The sequence below is a fragment of the Lactuca saligna genome, chromosome 7 (assembly GCF_052625555.1).
Source record: "Lactuca saligna cultivar CGN05327 chromosome 7, ASM5262555v1, whole genome shotgun sequence".
NCBI lineage: Eukaryota > Viridiplantae > Streptophyta > Magnoliopsida > Asterales > Asteraceae > Lactuca > Lactuca saligna.
The window spans coordinates 31,924,130-31,949,149 of record NC_136423.1 but is presented as its reverse complement, the minus strand read 5'-3'; the positions used below and the strand labels follow the sequence as shown (position 1 = coordinate 31,949,149).

Genomic DNA, 25,020 nt, shown 5'->3' with positions numbered 1-25,020 from the left:
GAGAACCGAGAACCCATCTAGATAGAATACTGTCACACCCCAAAACCATGAATGGCGGAAACATTCTGGGGCGGAGGACATCATGTGTAGTATCATAACACAGTAATTGTAAATAAGCAAACAACATCATCCATTGCATTAAATATAAACATTTTAATACAAGTGTGTTTCGTACAATTTTAGACACCAAAAATATAATGTATATCAAAATAGTATGATGAGACTTGAATGCGCTCCATCTTCTCAAAAGCTAGCATCGGTACCTGTCTACTGATGACCTGAGAATACAAGTTATTTTGAAAGAGTTTGTCAGCATTAAGCTGGTGAGTTCATAAGTATTTTTGTGTTGTGGTTCGTTTATCAAAAAAAAAACGTTTTGAACCTGTTGCAAGTATGAGTTGTAAAAGTATGTAAGTGTTTGTAAATGTTTGAATCTCTCAGAAAAACCTATATTTTCTGTTTAAAGTATAAAAGTAGCCCCTTTTACCAATGCTTAATAGTTTCTATGCTCGTTTGATGTAAAAGTGTGAAATTTCCCAAGTGTAACTATCATTTAACAAAATATAGTTTGTACATTTAAGTTTAGGTGAGGCTATCACCAAAATGCAATGGGTAAATTCTTGTAGTACGGTAGTTTCGTTTTATATGAACTACTGTGGTACTAACTACCTTAAAACAGGTTTATATTAAGGTATCGTGTGATAAGTTGCACCATACTATTGACTGGTAACATCGACAACGTATAGTCGAAAAATAGGTTATGACGTTTGGCACCCGTAGACCTGCCGGTCCCACTGTAGCTAACAGAAAGGTGTAGGATAGTCAATCCAGTATAGATCTATACGCAAACTCAACGCTCTCCCTCCAAGAGACTCTGGCTACAACCCGGGTCATGACAATTAAGACATGAACCCATACAGTGGATCACAATTGTTAAAGTATTCGTGTTTTTGTAATAAAATATTACTTGTTCTAGTATCGTTGTATATGTTCTCTTAGTAATGAATATTGACACATGAATGAACTGACTCATTGATCTAGAAATCGTAGTAGTATGATCTCGTGTTACCCCGATGGTAACTTACAAATGATGTTTTGATAAGCATGAAAATTGGAAGTACCTTTATGTCTATACACGTATATATGACATATAACTAATATTGAAACGACCCTCGGATAGTCACCCGAAATTCCACCAGACCACATCCAAATTGAGGAAAAGGAAATAGGATAGGTGGCTTTCCTAAGCCCTTTAAACATTATTTATACAGCTATACGTATATAAGCATGCAAATTTATAAGTAGTATAACAAAGTTTACAATAAAGCATTTGGTAAGTAAAAGAGTTTGTAAAACATTTTGAAGTAAAACAGTTTGAACAGTGATAAAATCATTGTTTTCTTAGTTATTAATCACATGTGATTAACGCCGTCACATGTGACCGAAACAATAACTATAAGTGTTTAACTTGTATTCCCCCCCCCCCCCCCCCCCCATAAAGCTTTTAAAAGTATTTAGAATAATTAAAAACAGTTGATTAAGGGGTATGAAACTCACTTGGAAATTCGAAGATAGCGAGCTCGAAAACCGGGCAGAGTTTCGTCTCGCGAAACGGATTTTTCTCGGGATTCTCGGGAATCTCGGGAGTAAAATCGACCCTCGGGACTTGAGCAAAAATACCAGAGCTTCGGGTTTGAACGGGCACGGAAATCGAGGCAAGATCGGGAGAGAAAGAGAGGAAATGAACAACATTTTCGGAAAGGCTCGCATCCCTTTTATAGGGTTGCTGAACCGCCTCTGAACGCGGGGCGTACGGGCGTACGCAGCGCGTACCCGTGCGTCATCGCTTACGCACTTCGGACGGGACAGGTTCCTGGGTTCGCGGGTCGGATGGGACGGGTCGGTAGCTTCGCATAGGGCGACGCGGTCGATCCGAGACCCTCCATTCGGGTACGCGGGGCGTTCGAGCGTACGCGGCGCGTACCTCGGCCCTAGGCTGACTCCTCCCTCGGATAATACCGAACTTTTAATAAAATTTATATTTAAATTATTTATCAAACTTCAAAAATTCATATCTCTTTCATACGAACTCCGTTTTCGACGTTCTTTATATCCCCGCGAAGGTGAGACTACGATCTACAACTTTCGTTTAGATTCCGTTGGCAAATTCCGAAATTATTTTTATTATTGTTTTTATTATTTAATATCAATCCATCGTGTTTAAGGAATTTCTTTGAAAACTCATAACTTCGCTATCTGAAGTCGGATTTGGGCGATCTTTTTACGCACGATCATGGTTCAAAGACTTTAAATCATAGAAAGAAATTAAGTAGAACTTATTTATACATTTTATTACTCATAAGTGGTTACAATACTTGACTTATTTGGTCATTACAAAGAGTTGAAATATCGGGTTGTCACATCATCCCCCCGTTAGAGGGAATTTCGTCCCAAAATTTAAAGTAAGGGAACACTCGTGGACTAGGGAAACAGATGTGGGTACTTGCGTTGCATCTGATCTTCGCGTTCCCATGTGAATTCGGGTCCCCGCTTAGCGTTCCAGCGAACCTTCACGATGGGTATGCGACTTTGTTTTGTTCTCTTGACCTCACGGTCCATGATTTCCACTGGTTCCTCCACAAAATTGAGGCTCTCGTTGATCTCAATTTCGTCGAGTGGAATTACGAGAGTCTCGTCGGATATACACTTTTTCAAGTTAGATACGTGGAATGTAGAATGTACGTTACGGAGTACGCCTGGTAGATCGAGTTTGTAAGCTACAGGGCCGACTCTTGCAAGAATCTCGAAAGGCCCTATGTACCTCGGATTTAGCTTCCCACGCTTGCCGAAGCGTATCAAGCCCTTCCAGGGTGAGACCTTGAGAAGGACTCGGTCTCCCACCTGAAATTCCAAAGGTTTCCTTCGTTTATCTGCGTAGCTCTTCTGTCGGTCTCTAGAGGCTTTCAATCGTTCACGGATTTGAACGATTTTCTCTGTCATTTCCCGGATGATTTCCGGACCGGTAAGAGTAACGTCGGAAGCTTGCCCCTTTGCTAGTTGGGTATCACCAACCTCAGCCCAGCATAGAGGGGATCTGCACTTTCGGCCGTAGAGGGCTTCAAACGGAGCAGCCTTGATGCTCGTGTGATAACTGTTATTATAGGAAAACTCGACAAGGGGTAAATGAGTATCCCATACCTTCCCAAAGTCAATCACGCAGGCTCGCAACATATCTTCCAGAGTTTGAATGGTTCTCTCACTCTGTCCGTCGGTCTGAGGATGGTAGGCTGTACTCATGTCTAGCCTTGTCCCCAGGGAATGTTGTAGTGATTGCCAAAATCTTGAGGTAAACCTACTATCTCTATCGGAGATAATAGATATAGGCACACCATGTAGCCGTACGATTTCCCTAATGTATGTCCTGGTCAGTTTCTCCATCTTGTCGGTTTCTTTGATAGGTAGGAAGTGTGCAGACTTGGTCAATCTATCGACGATGACCCATATGGTGTCAAGTCCACCCGTTGTCTTGGGCAACTTGGTTATGAAATCCATAGTGATCCGCTCCCACTTCCATTCCGGGATCTCGGGTTGTTGCAATAAACCAGAGGGCTTCTGATACTCGACCTTAACCTTTGCGCAAGTAAGGCATTTACTCACGAAGGTAGCAATCTCTGCTTTCATATTAGGCCACCAGTATAGCTTTTTAAGATCCAGATACATCTTATCTGAACCTGGGTGGACGGAATACCGAGTGTTGTGCGCCTCGGTCATGACTAAGTCTCGGAAACCACCGTGTTTCGGTGTCCAGATCCGATCCATGAAATATAAGGTTCCGTCACCCTTGGCTTCTAGATTCTTGTCCATTCCTCTGAGGGATTCACTCGTCACATTTTCAGGTTTCATGGCTTCGAGTTGGGCCGTCTGAATTTGTTTAGACAAGTGTGAATGGATGGTTATTGATAATGACTTGATTTTTCGACCAGAATATTCCTTCCGACTCAGGGCGTCTGCTACTACGTTGGCTTTACCCGAATGATAAGGAATATCGCATTCATAATCACTGAGTAGCTCGACCCACCTTCGTTGTCTCATATTGAGCTCCTTTTGATCGAAAATGTGTTGTAAACTCTTGTGGTCGGTAAAGATAGTGCTCTTCGTTCCATACAAGTAATGTCTCCAGATTTTCAGAGCAAACACCACTGCTCCTAGTTCAAGGTCATGGGTCGTGTAGTTAACCTCGTGTGTCTTCAACTGTCTCGAGGCATAGGCGATGACCTTACCTCGCTGCATCAGGACACATCCGAGCCCTTGATTCGATGCATCGCAATAGACTACGAAGTCTTCTATTCCTTCAGGCAGGGATAGTATTGGTGCGGTGCATAAGGCTCGTTTGAGTGTTTGGAACGCTTCTTCTTGTTTCTCTTCCCAGTCAAAGGTCATGCCTTTCTGGGTCAGGGTTGTAAGAGGTTTCGCTATTCGGGAGAAGTTTTGAATGAATCTGCGGTAGTAGCCAGCAAGACCTAGAAATTGACGAATTTCTATCGGTGTTTTAGGTGCTGACCAGTTCTCAATGGCTCTAATTTTGGATGGGTCTACGTGGATTCCTTTTTCACTCACCACGTGTCCTAAGAATTCGACCCTCCGAATCCAAAATTCACATTTCGAAAACTTCGCATACAGCTTCTCCTTTCGTAACGTCTCTAAAACTTGTCGCAGGTGATCACCATGCTCTTTCTTACTTCTAGAGTAGATCAGGATGTCGTCAATGAAAACGATGACGAACTGATCCAAATAAGGTCGGCATACTCTATTCATCAGATCCATGAAGACTGCTGGCGCATTGGTCAATCCGAATGGCATCACCACGAGCTCGTAGTGTCCGTAACGGGTTCGGAAGGCTGTCTTTGGAACATCCTCCTCTAGTACTCGTAACTGGTGATATCCGGACCTCAGATCAATCTTGGAAAAATAGTTCGCCCCTTGCAGTTGGTCGAATAGGTCGTCTATGCGAGGCAGCGGGTAACGATTCTTGACCGTCAGTTTGTTGAGTTCTCTGTAGTCAATACACATACGGAATGATCCGTCTTTCTTCTTAACGAACAAGACCGGTGCTCCCCAAGGTGAGAAACTTGGTCTTATAAAGCCTTTGCTGAGCAGTTCGTTAAGTTGACCAGAGAGTTCCTGCATCTCAGCTGGTGCTAAAGGGTAGGGCGACTTGGCTACTGGAGTAGCTCCCGGGACCAAGTCGATTCTGAACTCGACCTGTCGTTGCGGAGGTAACCCGGGTAGTTCTTCTGGAAAAATGTCGGGAAAGTCGTTCACTACCGGGATGTTCCTTAGTTCTTTCGTTTCAAGGCTTGTGTCGACGACGTGAGCAAGGAATGCATGGTATTCTTTGCGCAGATATTTCTGTGCTTGAATACTTGATATAATGCGAAGACTCGTACCAGGTTTGTCACCGTAGACTATAAGAGTTTCATTTGACGGGAGGTTTAGACGGACTGCTTTCTCATAGCACATGATGTCGGCGCGATGAAGGCTTAACCAATCCATGCCAATGATAACGTCGAAACTTTTTATTGAGACTGGCATGAGGTCGATTGGGAATGAATGGTTATCTAACGTTAGGGTACAACTTAGGTATATGCTACTCGTACTTTCGGTTTTTCCATTAGCCATTTCCACCGTGAATAGTTCTTTGAGTGCGTGTGGTGGTTGAGCAAGCATGCGAGTGAATTTATGGTTTACGAAGCTTCGCTCCGCTCCACTATCGAATAGAATGCATGCATAGGAGTCATCGAGGAGGAACGTACCAGTCACTACTGTCGGGTCAGCTACTGCCTCTCCGTGGCCTATCGCTAGTACCCTCCCTGTTCCGCCAATATTTTTCGTCTTGGGGCAGTCCCTTTTATAGTGGCCTGTTTCGCCACATCCATAGCATGTCGGGCTCGCGCCAGAGCCGGGGACTTGGGCGATCGGTCTCGCCTGAGATTTACAGAAACGGACTGTGTGTCCTCTCCTGTGGCAGTTAGAGCACTGCATTTCCTGGCAGGGGCCATTGTGGTGGTAGTTGCATTTGTTGCACTTGGGCGATCTTCCAGCATACCCACCCACTGGAGTAGTTGTAGCAGCAGGGGTTATTGCGGCATGTATCGCCACAATTTGATGCTTCCTGGCTGCCTATTGCTTCTTCTTTTCATCCCAGTATTTCCGTTTCGTATCAGCGGGTTTGGAGAGTTCCGGGATGGCTAGGGTGGTTGGGATTTCAGGGGTTTTGACTCCGTGGTCAATGAGTCGTTGTGCCAACCGTTTGGCACTGTCGAAGGTAGCGGGGTTTGATGCTAGGACATTCCCCTGATACGGAGGTACAAGCCCCCATATGTACCTTTCGATCTTTTTCCCCTCAGTGGGAACCATGTTGGGGCAGAGGGCCACCAGTTTGCTGAATCTGGCGGTGTAAGCAACAATATTGGTGCCCTTCATGGTCAGGCTCCACAGTTCCTGTTCTAGTTTCTGGATCTCGCCCCTCGGGCAATATTCCTCAATCATGAGGTCTTTCATTGTTTCCCAGCCTATGTTGTTGGCTACGACAAGAGTTAGAGATTTAACGTGGCCGTTCCACCACGTTAGGGCCTTTCCTTCAAAAGTGCATGCGGCGTATTTCACTTTGCTCGCAGCAGGGCATGAACATATTTCGAAGACTGCTTCAGTCTTCTCGAACCATTGCGAGAGAGCAATGACTCCGCCGGTCCCATGAAAGGACTTCGGCTTGCAGTTGGTGAAATCCTTGTAAGAGCACTCTCTTGAGCGCACAGGGGTTTCAACCGGAATTGATTCCACCGGGGTTCCACCTCTGCTGGCATCAGAAGAGTGATACTGAGCCATGGCAGTTGCCACTGCTGCAACTACGGCAGCATTTAGGGCTGCAGTATCGATGACCGGAGGCGGTGGAGGTGGTGGTGCAGGATTATTCCTGGGAGATTTGCGAGGAGGCATCCTTCAGCTATAAGTTTAAAAAGATAAGAAATGGTAAGAATCAATTTGTAAACAACGCGAGAGTGGTACATGGACTAACTAACCATAGCCCAACAGTTGAATGAGTGTTTGAAATCACAACAAAAATGTTAGTAGGAAAAACACAAATGTATAGATTTTTCCCACAATTTAGATAGATTTCAATAATACTGGTATTACTGATGTAATGAGTTTAATGAAAATTGACCTAACAGTAGGTCTTACATCATACCACATAGAAAAGTTTGACAGTTCTTAGATTCCTACTTAGAGTACTGAGAGTTAGGAATATTTTACATACGAGTGCTACTTAGAGTGTATATGTTAAAGGCAAATCTTTAACCCAAAAGATAATGATGTACTAGACATCATCTAACGGCGACGAATATTCCTTAGGAGGACCCTAAGGTCTCTCATTTGACGGTCCATCTCTTGAAGGTGTTGCTCATGAGCACTTTGGCGAGTTCGGAGTTCCATGACTTCAGCTTGAGAGGCAACCAGATGTTGCTGTAGGGTTCCATTGGTTCTCCGGGACCGTTCCATGTCTTCTTCAAGACGGCGGATGCGGACTGTGTTGACACCTGAGTTGGCATCAATTTCTATGACCCGGTCGATGGCTGCTCTACCTTGCTCGACATTACGAGCTATCCTGCGGATAATGACAGGCAGGGCTCGGTCAGCAGAGCCACCATTGCTGACATTGTGAAAGCTTCGGTCCCCAAAGTATGGTAAGGGTTGACCCTGTTCTTCACTCCAACGGTTCAAGTGGTTTGCCCATAGGGGAATAGGATCTGGAAAAGCTGGTCGAGGGTTGTTGTTCGGGGGTTGACCTACGAGTGGTAGGTTGTTGACTTCAGGCTCAGAGTCTGATCTATCTGAGAAGCCTTCAGCTTGATGATCATCCAACGGAATTTGGTGTTCATCGTCAGACTCTGCTTCGAGCCTTCCTATGTTGCCTTCATTTGGAAAGTACGGGTTGTCGTGACGGAATCCAGCCATTTAAATCTACGTGAGAAGAGAGGTATAAAGATATAGTATGTATGTAGTTAATAGCACAAAATACGCCTATAGTATTTTAAGTTTAAGTTCCACCGATCTTTTTGTGGCATTGTTGGTAAGTTTTTAGACTTGTTAACACATCACAACTATTCTAGGGCATACGCTAATCACTCCTCGGACCAGCATAGTTGATCAGGCTATGCCATTCCCAGGACTGACCATACATCCCCTAGCTTACCTGTGATATTTAACAATCGTAATACTTTTGTTTTTGTCGTTGTGACACCGGTTTTAGCATGAATGCAAACTAGTATACTTAATTAACTATTTAAAGTATGAACTCCTGGTCAGAGTGTTTTAATCCCAAATGGGTTTATAGTTTAGTATATCTTTTATGGGTTGATATACTTGCTTCACTATAACCAATGCTCTGATACCAATCTGTCACACCCCAAAACCAAGAATGGCGGAAACATTCTGGGGCGGAGGACGTCATGTGTAGTATCACAACACAGTAATTGTAAATAAGCAAACAACATCATCCATTGCATTAAATATAAACATTTTAATACAAGTGTGTTCCGTACAATTTTAGACACCAAAAATATAATGTATATCAAAATAGTATGATGAGACTTGAATGCGCTCCATCTTCTCAAAAGCTAGCATCGGTACCTGTCTACTGATGACCTGAGAATACAAGTTATTTTGAAAGAGTTTGTCAGCATTAAGCTGGTGAGTTCATAAGTATTTTTGTGTCGTGGTTCGTTTATCAAAAAAAAAACGTTTTGAACCTGTTGCAAGTATGAGTTGTAAAAGTATGTAAGTGTTTGTAAATGTTTGAATCTCTCAGAAAAACCTATATTTTCTGTTTAAAGTATAAAAGTAGCCCCTTTTACCAAGGCTTAATAGTTTGTATGCTCGTTTGATGTAAAAGTGTGAAATTTCCCAAGTGTAACTATCATTTAACAAAATATAGTTTGTACATTTAAGTTTAGGTGAGGCTATCACCAAAATGAAATGGGTAAATTCTTGTAGTACGGTAGTTTCGTTTTATATGAACTACTGTGGTACTAACTACCTTAAACCAGGTTTATATTAAGGTATCGTATGATAAGTTGCACCATACTATTGACTGGTAACATCGACAACGTATAGTCGAAAAATAGGTTATGACGTTTGGCACCCGTAGACCTGCCGGTCCCACTGTAGCTAACAGAAAGGTGTAGGATAGTCAATCCAGTATAGATCTATACGCAAACTCAACGCTCTCCCTCCAAGAGACTCTGGCTACAACCCGGGTCATGACAATTAAGACATGAACCCATACAGTGGATCACAATTGTTAAAGTATTCGTGTTTTTGTAATAAAATATTACTTGTTCTAGTATCGTTGTATATGTTCTCTTAGTAATGAATATTGACTCATGAATGAACTGACTCGTTGATCTAGAAATCGTAGTAGTATGATCTCGTGTTACCCCGATGGTAACTTACAAATGATGTTTTGATAAGCATGAAAATTGGAAGTACCTTTATGTCTATACACGTATATATGACATATAACTAATATTGAAACGACCCTCGGATAGTCACCCGAAATTCCACCAGACCACATCCAAATCGAGGAAAAGGAAATAGGATAGGTGGCTTTCCTAAGCCCTTTAAACATTATTTATACAGCTATACGTATATAAGCATGCAAATTTATAAGTAGTATAACAAAGTTTACAATAAAGCATTTGGTAAGTAAAAGAGTTTGTAAAACATTTTGAAGTAAAACAGTTTGAACAGTGATAAAATCATTGTTTTCTTAGTTATTAATCACATGTGATTAACGCCGTCACATGTGACCGAAACAATAACTATAAGTGTTTAACTTGTATTCCCCCCCCCCCATAAAGCGTTTAAAAGTATTTAGAATAATTAAAAACAGTTGATTAAGGGGTATGAAACTCACTTGGAAATTCGAAGATAGCGAGCTCGAAAACCGGGCAGAGTTTCGTCTCGCGAAACGGATTTTTCTCGGGATTCTCGGGAATCTCGGGAGTAAAATCGACCCTCGGGACTTGAGCAAAAAGACCAGAGCTTCGGGTTTGAACGGGCACGGAAATCGAGGCAAGATCGGGAGAGAAAGAGAGGAAATGAACAACATTTTCGGAAAGGCTCGCATCCCTTTTATAGGGTTGCTGAACCGCCTCCGAACGCGGGGCGTACGGGCGTACGCAGCGCGTACCCGTGCGTCATCGCTTACGCACTTCGGACGGGACGGGTTCCTGGGTTCGCGGGTCGGTAGCTTCGCATAGGGCGACGTGGTCGATCCGAGACCCTCCATTCGGGTACGCGGGGCGTTCGAGCGTACGCGGCGCGTACCTCGGCCCTAGGCTGACTCCTCCCTCGGATAATACCGAACTTTTAATAAAATTTATATTTAAATTATTTATCAAACTTCAAAAATTCATATCTCTTTCATACGAACTCCGTTTTCGACGTTCTTTATATCCCCGCGAAGGTGAGACTACGATCTACAACTTTCGTTTAGATTCCGTTGGCAAATTCCGAAATTATTTTTATTATTGTTTTTATTATTTAATATCAATCCATCGTGTTTAAGGAATTTCTTTGAAAACTCATAACTTCGCTATCTGAAGTCGGATTTGGGCGATCTTTTTACGCACGATCATGGTTCAAAGACTTTAAATCATAGAAAGAAATTAAGTAGAACTTATTTATACATTTTATTACTCATAAGTGGTTACAATACTTGACTTATTTGGTCATTACAAAGAGTTGAAATATCGGGTTGTCACAAATACTCCAATCCTTCACAGAAATCACTCAGAATCTTGAAAAATGGGTAAACCCTACCCGACTCGTCGAGTTGGCTAAGGGACTCGATGAGTTCCTTCAATCCTTTTTGTGTTTGAACCTTTTTAAGCTACCCCAAAGCTCCATATTGCAGATCTAGCCAACTAAGGCATGGTTTCCACGTAAAGTTGCAAACTTTACATGCATGCAAGCTCTTAAGTGCCAAAACCAAGCTAAGGGAGGGGTTTTAGTGAAAGAAAAGGGCCAATGCTTGATAAATTTAGTTAATTTATAACTCTAAGGACTTAGAGAAGTCCATATCTGAAGTAGCAACTCCAGATCTTACCCAATATCCAAAATGCTTCACAAAAATACTAAAAAAAGGCCTAAACCCCAAGAAAAAAAGTATCTAATGCTACAATGATCAAGGTAATAGCTTGTTACCTTCAAATGAGTGCCCAAATGTTGTAGATGATAGATCTACAATCTCCTTCCCGTTCCAAGCTTCTCAACCTTCAAACCCCTTCAACAAAATTCACTAACAAACCCTCTCTTAGCCTCTCAAGCACAAGGAACAACAAATAACAACTTATGGTCTCTTTTGTGGGTAGTGAATTGGTAGGGGAGGCCACAAGAGGCGGATTAAGTCCTTTATATATGGTGCAAACCCTAAAAATTAGGGTTTTCCTTTACAACGCCTACTCGTCGAGTTGGGGCCTTCCGAATCGTCGAGTAGGATCTAAGTCCCACGTCCTCAAAAATGATCTCTAATCGACGAGTTGGAGCTCCCCAACTCGTCGAGTCCTAGAATAAAACCCTAAAAAAAACTTGATAATTTAAATGATATCTGGAACAGATGTTACATTGTCCATGTACAGTGTTATCACGAGTCCGTCATGGTGAGGATCCTGAATTCCTTCCCTGTCTGTCTCGTCAAATGTGATTTCTTTTTCAATGTTAATCATGGTATTCTTCAGTGGTTTATCCTTCTTTTCTATTTTAGATACCTTGGCGTGTCTTTTAACCTGAGAATAAGAGGTATCATAGATGTTAGATCTGCCTGAGATAACGTTAATTATCTTAGCGTCAGAGGGTGGAGATCCTGGTTTCTTCGGGATCTTGTGATCATCCTGGCTGTTCTCCTTGGATTTTTCTCTTTTTCTCCCGAGGATATCTTTGAGGTATCCTTTACTATGGAGGTAGCTGATTTCTTTTCTTAGGGATATGCAATCCTCCGTCATGTGGCCAAAGTCTTCGTGGTAAGCACACAATTTGGAATTGTCTTTCCAAGCGGTGGACTTGCTGTCTCTCTTTGGCCATATAGCTTTGTCTCCTATATCCTGCATAGCATGAATTACACCTGAAACATCCACATAATAACAAGATTCAGTGATTTTAGGAAGCTATTCTTTTTCTCCTCCGTCTTCAACGGCATTAACCCTGTGATGATCCGGTTTGGAATACGGCTTTGATTTGTAGGATCTTTGAGTCGAGGATTCGGCCTTCCTGTTAGGGTTCTCATATTGATCTGAAGGGTTGCTTCTCTTATGTATCTCTTTATCTTCTTTGAGCCTTATGAACCTCAATGGTTGGCACGTGACTTCATCCAATCTTTTACATGGGGTTATCACAAGGTCTTCATATAAGGGTGAATCCTTTCTTAGTCCCATTTTAAAGACTTCTATAATGGTGGCCATGTCAATGTTGGGGATTCTCAGAGCTTCCCTGCCAAACCTGTTAACAAAGTCCCTAGGTTTTTCCTTAGGATCCTGAACCACCAGGTAGAGATCACTAGTGATTTTCTCAAAGGTTCTGCTGCAAGAAAACTAGTTATTAAAGATATTGACTAAGTGTGCAAATGAAGGAATAGAGTACGGGGGAACATTTAGCAGCTATTTGAGGATTGATCATGTAAGGGTCGAACCAAAGCCTTTGCAAAGGCAATATTCCTTCAAGTTCCCTAGGATGGGAATGATCTCCATCCTTTCTCTGTATTGGTCTATATGCTCTTCAGGATCTGCAGTTCCATCGTATAGCTTCATGTAGGAGTTTGGAAGTGCTTAGGGACTTTGGTATGAGAGTAAATCTCGAGATCATGTGGCTTGTAAGAGATGCTTTTGGTATTGGTTAGACCACTCCGGGTACACTGGATATCATTTGTCTTAATTGTTGAAGTTCCCTGGCCATGTTTGGGTTTATTCCTGCATCAACGTTAGTACAGTTGGTATTAATAGTATTGATGTTTAAGAAGTTACTAGAATCAAGGTTTCTAGGAGTGTTGAATGGCTCATTGAGATTATTGATCATGGATGCTCAGTTGTCCATAATTTCCCCCCAGGGTGATGCCATAGTGGTAGCAATCGTGTTCTTCTGACGATTTGTTTAAGGATCCTGCATTATCAAAGTCCAGGATCCTTGGTTGCACAACTGTGGGCGTTGTTTCCTGGTATTTTTTAAATTCTGTCTTCATCCTCTCCGCTTCTTGGAGTAGTGATATATTCTCATCCTGTTGTTAGCTCACCTATTGCGTCATTTTCCACATGATAGCGAAAAGTTATGCAGTAGTGACTTGGGCAGTTGGATCCTGGAGCCCTGAGCATCCCAAACTTCCTGGATTAGCGATTGAGGGGGTGCCTTTCTTGGAAGTGTTAGGCATTTTCCTCTAAGTAAGGGTCCCAATCGAAGGAGGTGGTAGGTTTTTGGTTGGAATGGAAGGAGCAGAGGACGAAGAGAAGATCGGTTGTGTGGACATGATTTTTTTGAGGATTTTAAACAACACGGCCCCATGGTGGGCGCCAAACTGTTTTGGTAAAAAAGTGCATAAGTACTAATCAACCAAATTGAATGAGAGGTTGTGATTTTCAAATTGTTTAATAGCAAATGGTAAAAGAAAGTGAAAAAATGGTTTACACGGAAAGCCATTGATCCCTGCTAGGATCTCCGGCATAAAACCTTAGGAGGTGATAATGATCACCTGCCTTGATGATTTTATTGATAAAATGAAGATTATGGTGAGTTCTTAGTAAGAATGATCAAAGAATTTCATAGAGTAAGCTTAGACTAAAAAACAGTGTGTTGTGTGCAGATTACAAGTATTAATTTATAGTCTAAACTAGCCAACAAGATGTCCGATATTTCTGGGATCCTCTATGACCAGGTTCATGAATGTTATTTGGCCTAGTATCCCGGGTCTTCAGCATTGTTGAGACGATTCTTCGTTGAGAATTTGTCTTCCTTTGATTACTTCTGCACACGTGTTAATTATAGACAAAATTTGACCATTATAAATATTAATAAAAATAATAACAGTAATTAGTCAGGATCTTGAGGTAGCTGAGGATCCTGGATATTTGAGGATCCTGGATGTTGTAAGGATCTTGGCCCTAACATAAGAGACAAATAGGTAGTCTCATTTATTAAATGCAATATCTTAACCAGGTTTGGGATCCCTGGTGAAATCATATGCGATAATGGATCCTAGTTCATAAGCAAAAGGATAAGGGACTTTTGCACGAGTTGGGGAATCAAAATGATAATGTCCACTCCTTTTCACCCTAAAGCCAAAAGGTCAAGAAGAATCTAGAAACAAAATCATAGTCAATAACTTGAAGAAAAGGTTAGATGAAAAGAAAGGAAAATGCGCAGAAGAACTTCCTTTTGTCCTATGGGCAGATAGGACCACTTCCAAAGTAGCCATAGGCTAAACCCCATATTTATTGGTATTCAGAGCAGAAGCAATGATCCCTACTGAAGTAGTGATCCCGAAAGCAAGATACATGCTTCAAAGTCAAGAAAACAACGACAAGATCCTGGCCTAGGATCTTGATATTATCGATGAACTTAGGGATCTTTCCAAGATCCGCATCGTTGCTCATCAACAGAAATCCCCAAGCCATACAAAAAGAACATAAAATCAGAAGATTGTAGATAGGAGACTTGGTATTAAGGAAAACATTTCACAACACCAAGGATCCTAGTGCAGGTAAGCTTGCACCTAAATGGGAATGACCATATCTCATAGATGCTGAAGCAGGAAAGGGGGCATATTGGCTGGCTGTCCTCGATGGAAATGTCTTTCCAAGATCCTGGAATGTTATACATCTTAAAGCTTATTTTATGTAAGTAAGATTAGTTATTTTAAAACACACTAAAGGTACATATAATCTTTACCTTTTACCCTTTATTTTTATTACTATTTTCTCTCTTCAAATACCATTATTAACTTAAGCATCGGAGGGGCGGTAGCTAGACTAACTCCCAAAACTAGCTAACGTTTGATGTGTGCATGGACACAAGGATCCTGGAACATATGGATTCTGACACACAAGCACCTTGACACATGAATATCCAGGGATCCTGACATACAAGGATCTTGATGTTTAAGGACCCGTGCACTTAACAGCCCCATAGCTACAACTTTCTATGATTCTTAATGATTGCAATACACATGTATCCTAGTAACTAAGAATAGAGAGTGATCATATCTCCTACGAATAAGGGTACTTACTCCTCTCTAAGGTTTAAATAGTTAATTACCTCTTTCATACAAGTTAAGGTTTCTATACCTCGCTTGGACGTACACTATCTAACTATAGGATGTGAATAAGGGGATCATTTCATGTTGTAGTGACTTGGAAACCCTCTTATTTATGAACATAAGTTAATATATTAAAGTTTAAAAGGTTTAATACATTGACATGTTATCTAAAGTTGGGATCTTCCCAAGATAATATCTAATGTTTATAACATTGACATGTTATCTAAATTCGGGATATTCCCTAGATAATATCTAAGGTTTATAACATTGACATGTTATCTCAAGTTGGGATCTTCCCCAGATAATACCTAAGGTTTAAAACGTTGACATGTTATCTCAAGTTGGGATCTTCCCCTGATAATACCTAAGGTTTATAACAATTTGAGGATCTTCCCTAGGAAATACCTACGGTTTATAACATTTTCATGTTATCTTACAATTGGATTTTTCCCAGTAATTTACTAAGCTTGGTAATGCTTATGTGTCACCTCAAATTGGGATAACCCCCAGAAAATGTGCAAGACTCATAGCACTATCATGTTGCAAAACAAAAGTTCCCTCATTTATTTTCCAAGTTGGAGTCATTTCCCATTGATTCCTAAGGTGGGATCCTCAGAATTCTTGCAAATCATGTACTCTTTAAGATCCTGATTATAAGGATCCTAGGAAATCCTACTACTACAATCAAAAGGCAATCATACAAATAAAGAAAGATATATAAAAGCAATCATAACCATGGATTATAAGGGTCACATGCCCCATAAAAATTTAAATTGTCTTACATCCCTTATAATCAAAAACTATTTGAACTAATTCTTTGTAGGCCTAGACTGTAGATTGATCATCATTTCTTGGGGTCTTCTCCTCCTTGCCGCCTTAGGCTACATCCCTTCAGGAACTTGACTAATGTTAGCAGGTTCACCAGTTAGTTAGGCAAAAGCGGCACGGCACCGTGCCAGGTTCCAGGATCCTGTATCTGTCATGTTTTCAGCTAGTTTGATATTGGCTTCCCATACGACAACAACAATGCTAGCCTTTGCCTCGGCGATCACCTCCTCCATCTCCACGATGTGCTCCTCTTCCTTTTTGACCTTTTCCTTGCTCAAAAGTAGGGGTGGAAATTGATGACATGACACGACAAAAATACATGACATGAATCGAAATTGGGACAAAACTGAAATCCGAATTCATGTTTGTGTCAAGTATAAAAAACACGATGTCGTGTCATGTCGTATTCGTGTTCAAAATTCGACACGAAATTGACACGATTTAGCATTTTTCAGTCATCTTTTTTTTGTTTGTCGTGTTATGCATGCTTAAATATTAATTAAATGAACTAATTGTTATATTATGTCATCTTTTTCGTTTCGTGTCGTGTTTTTTTTAATCAGGTCATTTTTGTGTTAGTTGAAAAAAACACGACATCGTGTCGTGTCATGTTTGTGTTACAAAAAATATTATCGTGTCGCGTCGTGTTAGACAAATACACGACACGATGGCTGGATTTGCCACCCTTATTCAAAAGTTCCACCATTTTCAAGAGGTCCTCATTGGTTGCTTTCCATATTTCCTCTTTCTATTTGAGAGCTTGTTAGGCTCGTTTATCCCGGATCCTCAACTCAGCAGAGACGTGGTCATAGACCTGAAACAAGAAAGACATAAGAAAAAAAAGTAAAAATTTAAAGGGAAGAAGGATATTTGTATTACAGCTTGAGAGAAGGAAACCAACTTCCAGAGTGCATTTTCCACCCCATGATTCTCTAAACTCAACTTAGTGGAACCTATATTCATTCTCTTCATGGATCCTAGAGTTTTCACAGTCAAATCTACGAGGGCTCTCATAATGGGAAGGGAGGACAAGGTCTTCTCTTTCTTCACCACCAGTTGACCGTTGGACATTGCCATTATTGTAATGTCTGATTTATGGTACGCATTTAAATTATAAATTATTCATTTTTACAAAGCAACTTGACAAGTTGGAATCCCCAAACTCATCGAGTAGAGATTGTCAGAACCGTATGATTTAAGTAATCTACTCAACGAGTTGAGAGGCCTAAACTCAACAAGTAGATCGGCTGGGATGAAACCCTAATTTATAGGATTTAGCACCCTATTTAAAGGACTTAATCCTTTCCCTCATCCTCTCATCAGCCTCCCTGAAACCCTAAACCGTATTGTGAGCTCTTTGGTGAGATACTTAAAGTTTGAGTAGATTTGTGTGTGTTTTTGTTCTTGGAAAAGAAGTTGGGAGAACTAGCAACCATCAAGCTTGAGGAGAAGCATTAGATCAGGGATCTTGTCCATCTTTGGCAGCTTTCTGAGGTAAAAAGTCCTTAACTTGGTGATTCATAGATTAAACCTCCTTAGTTTTGCTTTATAGGTCATTTTGACCCCATTTTGGGAAACATTATACCCTTCATAGATCATATGTGAAGGATTCCCATTTTCCAGTGACATTTGTCCCATAGAATCATAAAAGGATCTTAAACTTGTTCTTGTCCAAGAAAAGACCATGTTCAAGGAAGTAGGTTGCTATATCTAGAGTTTGGGTCCATTTAAGGCATGCAAATCCATCAAGTTGTTAACTTTATAGAAATAGGTTATGGAAACAATATGGATTTGTATTATAGAAACATAGATCTAAGGACAAGACTGAATGGACTAGTAATGCAAGGGACACAACAAGTTCATAGAGGAACTCGACAAGTTTGGTCGAACATTCCCGATTCTGTTCATGGAACACGGCGAGTCCACAAGGGAACTCGACAAGTTGAACTAGGAAGTCCCGTTTCTGTTGAGTAGTAGGAACTTGGCGAGTTGGAGGAAAACTCAATGAGTTAGATCGTGAGTTCATGATTCAGTGGTTCAAGAGAACTCGATGAGTTAAAGGGTAAACTCAACAAGTTGAGTCAACTCGGAGCGTTAACTTTGACTTTGACTTGACTAGAGTTGACCCCTAAGGGTTATAAGTATGGAATGGTATCTAAGGGGTTGTTTTGATTCGGGCAGTGAGTGGAGCAGATTCCGAGCAGAGACGTTTCAGCTATTATCCGGTAGTGAGGTGAGTTTTCTCCTGTAGGAATGGATCGAAGGCCCCGGTGTCAGTCCGTTTATGTATGTTAGTATATTCGGACTAAGTTCTGATGCCTGGCAGTGCCCGATGTAGGTTTATATGTTTTTTGGACTTTGTTTTGATGTCGGGGAAAGCCCGAGGAATGTATATTTGCTTGATGTCTTCGTGATTCTTTCATGTGCTTGTTTTATATGTTTTCCGGACTTCGTTCCGATGCCGGGGAAACCCCGAGGAATGTTTATATGCTTACAGATTTTGGTACAATGTCAGGTGGGGCCCGAGGAATGTTTATATGTTTATGGTATGTGATTATTTATGCATTTGTTGATGCACTTATATGTATATCGAGCCTTACTCGATGTCGGGGGGGCCGATGCCGGATTTCGGTCTGATGCCAGGCGGGGCCCGATGCCAGACTTGTCCAATGTCGGGAGGGGACCGATGTAGCGGGAAAGGACCATGTTATGTGATTATGTGATTATAAGATTATGTGTATGGTATGTGGTAGTTTGGGGAGGCTCACTAAGCTTCGTGCTTATATTTTTCAGTTTTGGTTTCAATTACTTCCGATAGCAAGGGGAAGAGCTCGGGATGACTGCAGTGCACACACCATTTATTTAGCCTAGGATGTTTTTACTCTGATATGTTTGACAGATCTTTATGATATTTTGAGATACATGACTTATGATTTTATGTTATGGATTGTTAAGCATGGTTTTAATAATGATATAAAAATGAAAGTTTTGGACCGTATTTTTAGGATGTTACAAGTTGGTATCAAAGCCTTGGTTTGAGGGATTTGAGCATGCTCTTAGGTATGTCTGGATTCAAACTGAGTACTTGGTATAAAATTTTCAAAAGAAAACCATTTTTATAAAAAGGATTTTGGAAAAGAGAAAAAGGGTGTGGTGCATGCAATCAGCCGAGCTCAAGTAAGTTCTTCCAAATTACCCATACAAGTTTGTTATGTTATGATTATGAGAATTGCATGCTAGATTAGGGCTAAATATCTAGGAATGATGCCTTGTATGTCTGTTATATGTGTATGAGAACTGCATGCTAGTTTAGGGATAAGGATCTAGGAAGGATGTCTTTTATGCCTGTTGTATGAGCTTATTGAATTATATGCTAGTACTAATTAGTCATTAATATTGGCCCAAGTAGGTATTCTTGATTATGGTTACTCAATGCTTTAATGTTACTTGTTTTATGCTTTTAGGAGATCTTGTTATCTTTAACTAACTAGTAAATGAATATGTTAAGTTATATATTACAAGGACTAAATAATATTAGAAGGTTGGGTTTAGCTCTATTTTGTAGCTCTCATTTGAGTCTAACCGTTGTAGGATAGAACCTCTCATTCGAAGAATTATCTGGTCTTAATGATATGTAATGGTATTTGAGAGCTAGTTAGGGGGAGATAGCAGGGACTTCTTATGCGGATGGTGGTAGAGAGTGGGGTAGAGATTACCCTAGGGTAAGCCTAGGATGAGACTAGCACGTGAAGAACTAGTAGTAGAAGGGACTTGGTGGAGTCAAGGGAATTCTAGAGGAAACTAGATAGATGTGGAAGGTAGTATGGGCCCGTACTACTGCAAGCAGAGGATCCGTACTCGAATCAAGGAATGATGAGATGAACCTAGGGAACTTGTCGTATGTGAGATCCCTCAAGTTATGATGATTTTACTGATGTTTGTTATGGTGTATTTTCAGTATGGTGACACTACGCACTAGACCGGTTGGCAGTTTAGGTGCTGGTGAGGGATCAGGCTCGGGCTCTAGAGTCGGGCAGCTCGACGAGCAGATGAGAGAGTTCATTTCATCTGAGGTCACGAGCAATATTTTAGACTAGACTCTTGTGATCTTCGATACAGTCAAGGAGGGCATCTTGGAGATACTTGATGAGAGGTTGGGTGCATTCCACACCGAGATGGCGGCCATGCTAGGGGAACGCACGATGACATTCAGGGAGTTCCGAGCTTGCAGAGCTCCAAACTATCATGGGGCTCGGGACCCTATTTCTAGTAGCAGGTGGTTGGCTGATATCGACAATGCCTTCCGTACGATCTGATGTCCCGAGGGGGACAAGGTTCAACTTGCTTCCTGTCTTCTGAAGGACAAAGCACGTGACTGGTGGGAGGAGGTCGGACATGCCATTGGAGATGATGTAGCTTTAGATGCGATGTCCTGGAGTGAATTCTCGGCGAGGTTCGGGGTCGAGTTTGCACCTATGATTGAGGTGCAACAACTTTCCAGGGAGTTCCAGGATCTCCAGCAAGCGACTGAGACGGTGACTGGCATCACCACCATGTTTAGGGAGAGGGACCTTCTCGTTCCACAGTACATGGCAGATGAGGAGATGAAAAAGGCCCAATACCATGAGATGTTATGGAGTGATATCCGCCAGTTTGTGAGTCGATTCAGCTGCAAGACGTTGGAAGATATGCTTGTGACGGAGAGAGAGAGATAGATAGATAGATAGATAGATAGATAGATAGATAGAGAGAGAGAGAGAGAGAACTGGATTTGGACATGGAGAAGAAGATGAAACTAGAGGGGGTTCAGTCATGTAGTACATGCAAAAAGACCAAGGTATTAGATCACAGATCGAGGAGCCATCAGGGCCGCAACCATTATGGAAAATGCAGCAAGTCGCACGTGGGAACATGTAAGGCGGATAGTTCAGGCTGCTTTAAGTACGGCCGAACCGGTCATGTTAGTAGGGACTTTACAGCTACCACCACAACCATGATAGTATCATATCTGATTTGATTCTAGTGCAATCAAAAGGGACACAAAGTCCTAGTGTCCGAGTTTAGTAGTCGCAGGACAGGTGGCAGCACCCACTCCTGCTACATTGAGGATTACCGATGGCCGTCAGGGCAGGTCAGAGGTGCCTGTGGCGAAGATGTCATTCAGCTGATAGCAAAGGAGGCACGTGCAGCTCCCGATGTGGTGATGGGTATTTATTTTCTCCTTATCTTTTTTTATATTGATTATTGCTATGTTTATGTATTTCATTATAGGATGATTCCTTATGAATGGTATATCTACTCTAGTATTATTTGATTCAGTGGCTACCCAATCTTTTGTGTTGCTCGCGCTCAGCAAGCAGTTTGTGGGAGCTCCAAAAGAGATGGATTGTTTGCTTGATATAGATATAACAGATGATAGGACCATTTGGGTTGCAAGGGTCCATCGGGGATGTACACTGCAGTTATTTGATGAGCAGTTTTTGTGGATTTAGTCCCCCATTCCCCTGCGAGGGAATAAGTTTATAATAGGTATGGACTGGTTGAGCCCCAATGGGGCAGTGATTGACTGCGAGCAACAGCTTATGCGGGTTCGGACCCCAAGTGAGGGAGGTTTAGTGATTCAGAGCGAGAGGTCACACAGTGGACTGACTTTGTGTTCAGCAACGAGAGCTAGGCACTACCTTCAGCAGGGTTGCGCAGGTTATGTTGCCTGTGTTATGGATACCCAGGATAAGGTTAAGGCGACAATGCATGATGTATCGATCGTACGGGAGTACCCGAACATGTTTCCAGAGGATTTTCCTAGGATACCCCCGGAGAGACAGGTAGAGTTCAGGATTGACATAGTTCCTGGTGCGGCTCCAATAGCCAAGGCACCATATCGGTTGGATCCTCCCGATATGAATGAGTTGTCTACACAGCTGCAGTAGTTGTTAGACAAAGGATTTATCAAGCCAAGTAGTTCGCCATGGGGAGCTCCGATCCTATTTGTGAAAAAGAAGGATGGGTCATATCGGATGTGTATAGACTACCGGGAGCTGAATAAGGTAACGATGAAGAACCGTTATCCCCTCCTGAGGATTGATGATTTATTTGACCAGCTTCAGGGTGCATCTTGGTTCTCCAAGATTGATCTGTGATAGAGTTATCACCATATTCGAGTCGGGGACGCCGATATACAGAAGACAACTTTCCGGACTCGTTATGGTCACTATGAGTTCGTGGTGATGAATTTTGGCTTGCCAATGCTCCTACCGCGTTCATAGATCTCATGAAATGCTTGTGCAGACCGATGCCAGATTGGTCTGTGATTGTTATTATCGATCACATCTTAATTTATTCCAAGACTCGGTATAAGCATGAGGAGCACCTGAGAGAGGTGCTAGAGACACTGAAGATGGAGACAATTTTCGTAAAGTTCTCCAAGTGTGAGTCCTGGTTGCACGAGGTGCAGTTTCTAGGGCACCTTGTCAACCAGAAGGGTATTATGGTCGATCCATCCAAGATAAAGGTCGTGATGCAGTGGGAGGTTCTAAGGTATCCATCTGAGATTCAGAGTTTTCTTGGTCTAGTGGGTTACTATCAGAGATTCATTCAGGATTTCTCCAAGATCGTTGTTCCTTTGACCTGGCTAACGAAGAATTCGATGACATTCTGTTTGGGGCCTGAGCAGTAGGCATCCTTCAAGGCTCTCAAACAACGGTTATGCGAGGCACCAATTTTGACTTTGCCGGAGGGCGTCGATGATTTCGTGACTTACTGTGACACTTCGATCATGGGTATGGGTGCGGTACTGACGCAGCGGGGTCACATGTTAGCATACGCTTCGAGGTAGTTGAAGCCTTACGAGGCGAACTACCCGATGCATGATTTGGAGTTGGGGGTTGTGGTTTTCTCCCTCAAGATTTGGTGGCATTACCTCTATGGGGTTCGTTGTACCAATTACACAGATCACAAGAGCCTAAGATATATGTTGGACCATCCGAATCTGAACATGAGGCAGTGTCGGTGGTTCGATGTGGTGAAGGATTGTAACTGTGAGATCTTTTACCACTCGAGCAAGGCCAATGTGGTGGCTGATGCTCTTAGACGCAAGGTAGTAGCGACTCCGATATAAGACAGATGTCTTAAGATGATAGTGGTTACTTCATTGCTGGAGCAGATCCGGTAGGCGCATGTCGAGGGGATGAAGGTGTAGCGCCGGAAGTGTGAGCGGTTAATAGGACACGTAACCTCATTAGATTATAACAGCTGGGGTTTGTTAACCTTACATCAAAGGGTTTAGGTTCCTTACTGGGGTGGGGTGTGTCGGGTTCTGATGGAGGAGGCCCACAAGTCTAGGTTCTCCATCCATCTCAGGGCGACAAAGATGTATTAGGATCTTCGACCTAACTAATGGTGGCCCTGCATGAAATGGGACATAGCATAGTATGTGGAGCGTTGCTTGAATTGCAGGAAAGTCAAGACCGAGAACCAACGACCTCACAGCAAGATGTAGTTGTTGGATATTCCCATGTGGAAATGGGAAGTTATCACTATGGACTTCATCACAAAGCTTCCCAGGACCACTCGTGGAGTAGATTCGATTTGGTTCATCGTGGATCGGTTGACCAAGAGCTTTCATTTCATCCTATTACAGGAGATTATATCGGCTAAGAGTGCCGATTTTGGTGGTGTCAGAACGAGATGTTCATTTCACTTCCAGGTTTTGGAAGCAGTTCCATGACGAGATGGGCACTTGTCTTCACTTCAGCATATGTGTCCCCAATTTCACAGCCAGAAAAGACCGGTTTGTTTATGCTTCGTTTTAAAATCAGATTAATCTTTTTAAAGAAAACAATTGCAGAATTTGTTCCCAAAACAAAATATGATAAGAATCTATCAAAAATTTTCTTGAAGAAATGTATTTTCATTAAATAACAAAATCTCGAGATGTCATGTTCCGATACAAACCAAAAGCATAAACAGTACAATACAGACCTTACAACAGTTATTTATAACTACTAGTCTACAATCCAAAATCTCTCGTTAAGTCATCCGACTTATACTCTTGTGCCATTACGTGTAATACAAAGAAAACTGAGTAGGTCAGGCTTGGGAGCCTGGTGAGCATATAGGGTTTTCAACCCACAATAATATATTTATTATATTCAATCATCAAACAATCAACCCAATTACCCATGCCCATTATCTTCTTTATTTCTTAAGGTTTTACCCTAAGAATCGACTATCCTTCCTTCATTCATTCCTAAGGATTTACCTAAGGAATTGACACGAAGTCCATTGCTGCCAAAGTGTATCTATCAGGTAGTAAATCCATAGCTATCAGGCGCTAACTCCATAGTCACCAAGGTTGACTTAACAGACGCTAACTCCATAGTCACCAAGGTTCACTTTAACAGGCGCTAACTCCATAGTCACCAAGGTTTATGTAACAGGCGCTAACTCCATAGTCACCAAGGTTTATGTAACAGGCGCTAACTCCATAGTCACCAAGGTTTATGTAACATGCGCTAACTCCATAGTCACCAAGGTTTATCTCGTTTATTGACAGTATTGGTTCCGAGACATCCTCTAGCAATACATATCAATGGGTTTTTTTTAGAGTACACAGGTGAACATCAAGTCCACAACACCTACAAGTTGCAAGCCTTCTAGTGTTCCACAGGACTGTCTAGAATAGTCTGTGGTTGTCATCCCTACTCTGATGAATGACGGGGGCCATTATTTGGGTAAAGGTTTCACTCATTTTTCACCTGTCACCCTCATCTCATGATCTATATCATCTTTCGTCTCATCCTCAAACTAATCTTTCCTCACACACCAACTATTTC

At 41.9% G+C, this 25,020-nt stretch overlaps 1 protein-coding gene across 1 annotated transcript; it reads right to left on the bottom strand.

The window, feature by feature from the left end:
• Window positions 1–11,657: 11,657 nt before the first annotated feature.
• LOC145006803 (uncharacterized) lies at window positions 11,658–12,518 on the bottom strand. Its single transcript, XM_078965850.1, has 2 exons — window positions 12,261–12,518; window positions 11,658–12,161 (listed from the first exon to the last, which is right to left on the bottom strand). The coding sequence occupies exons 1-2, from the start codon at window positions 12,516–12,518 to the stop codon at window positions 11,658–11,660; spliced, it is 762 nt and encodes a 253-aa protein (XP_078821976.1).
• Window positions 12,519–25,020: the final 12,502 nt, after the last annotated feature.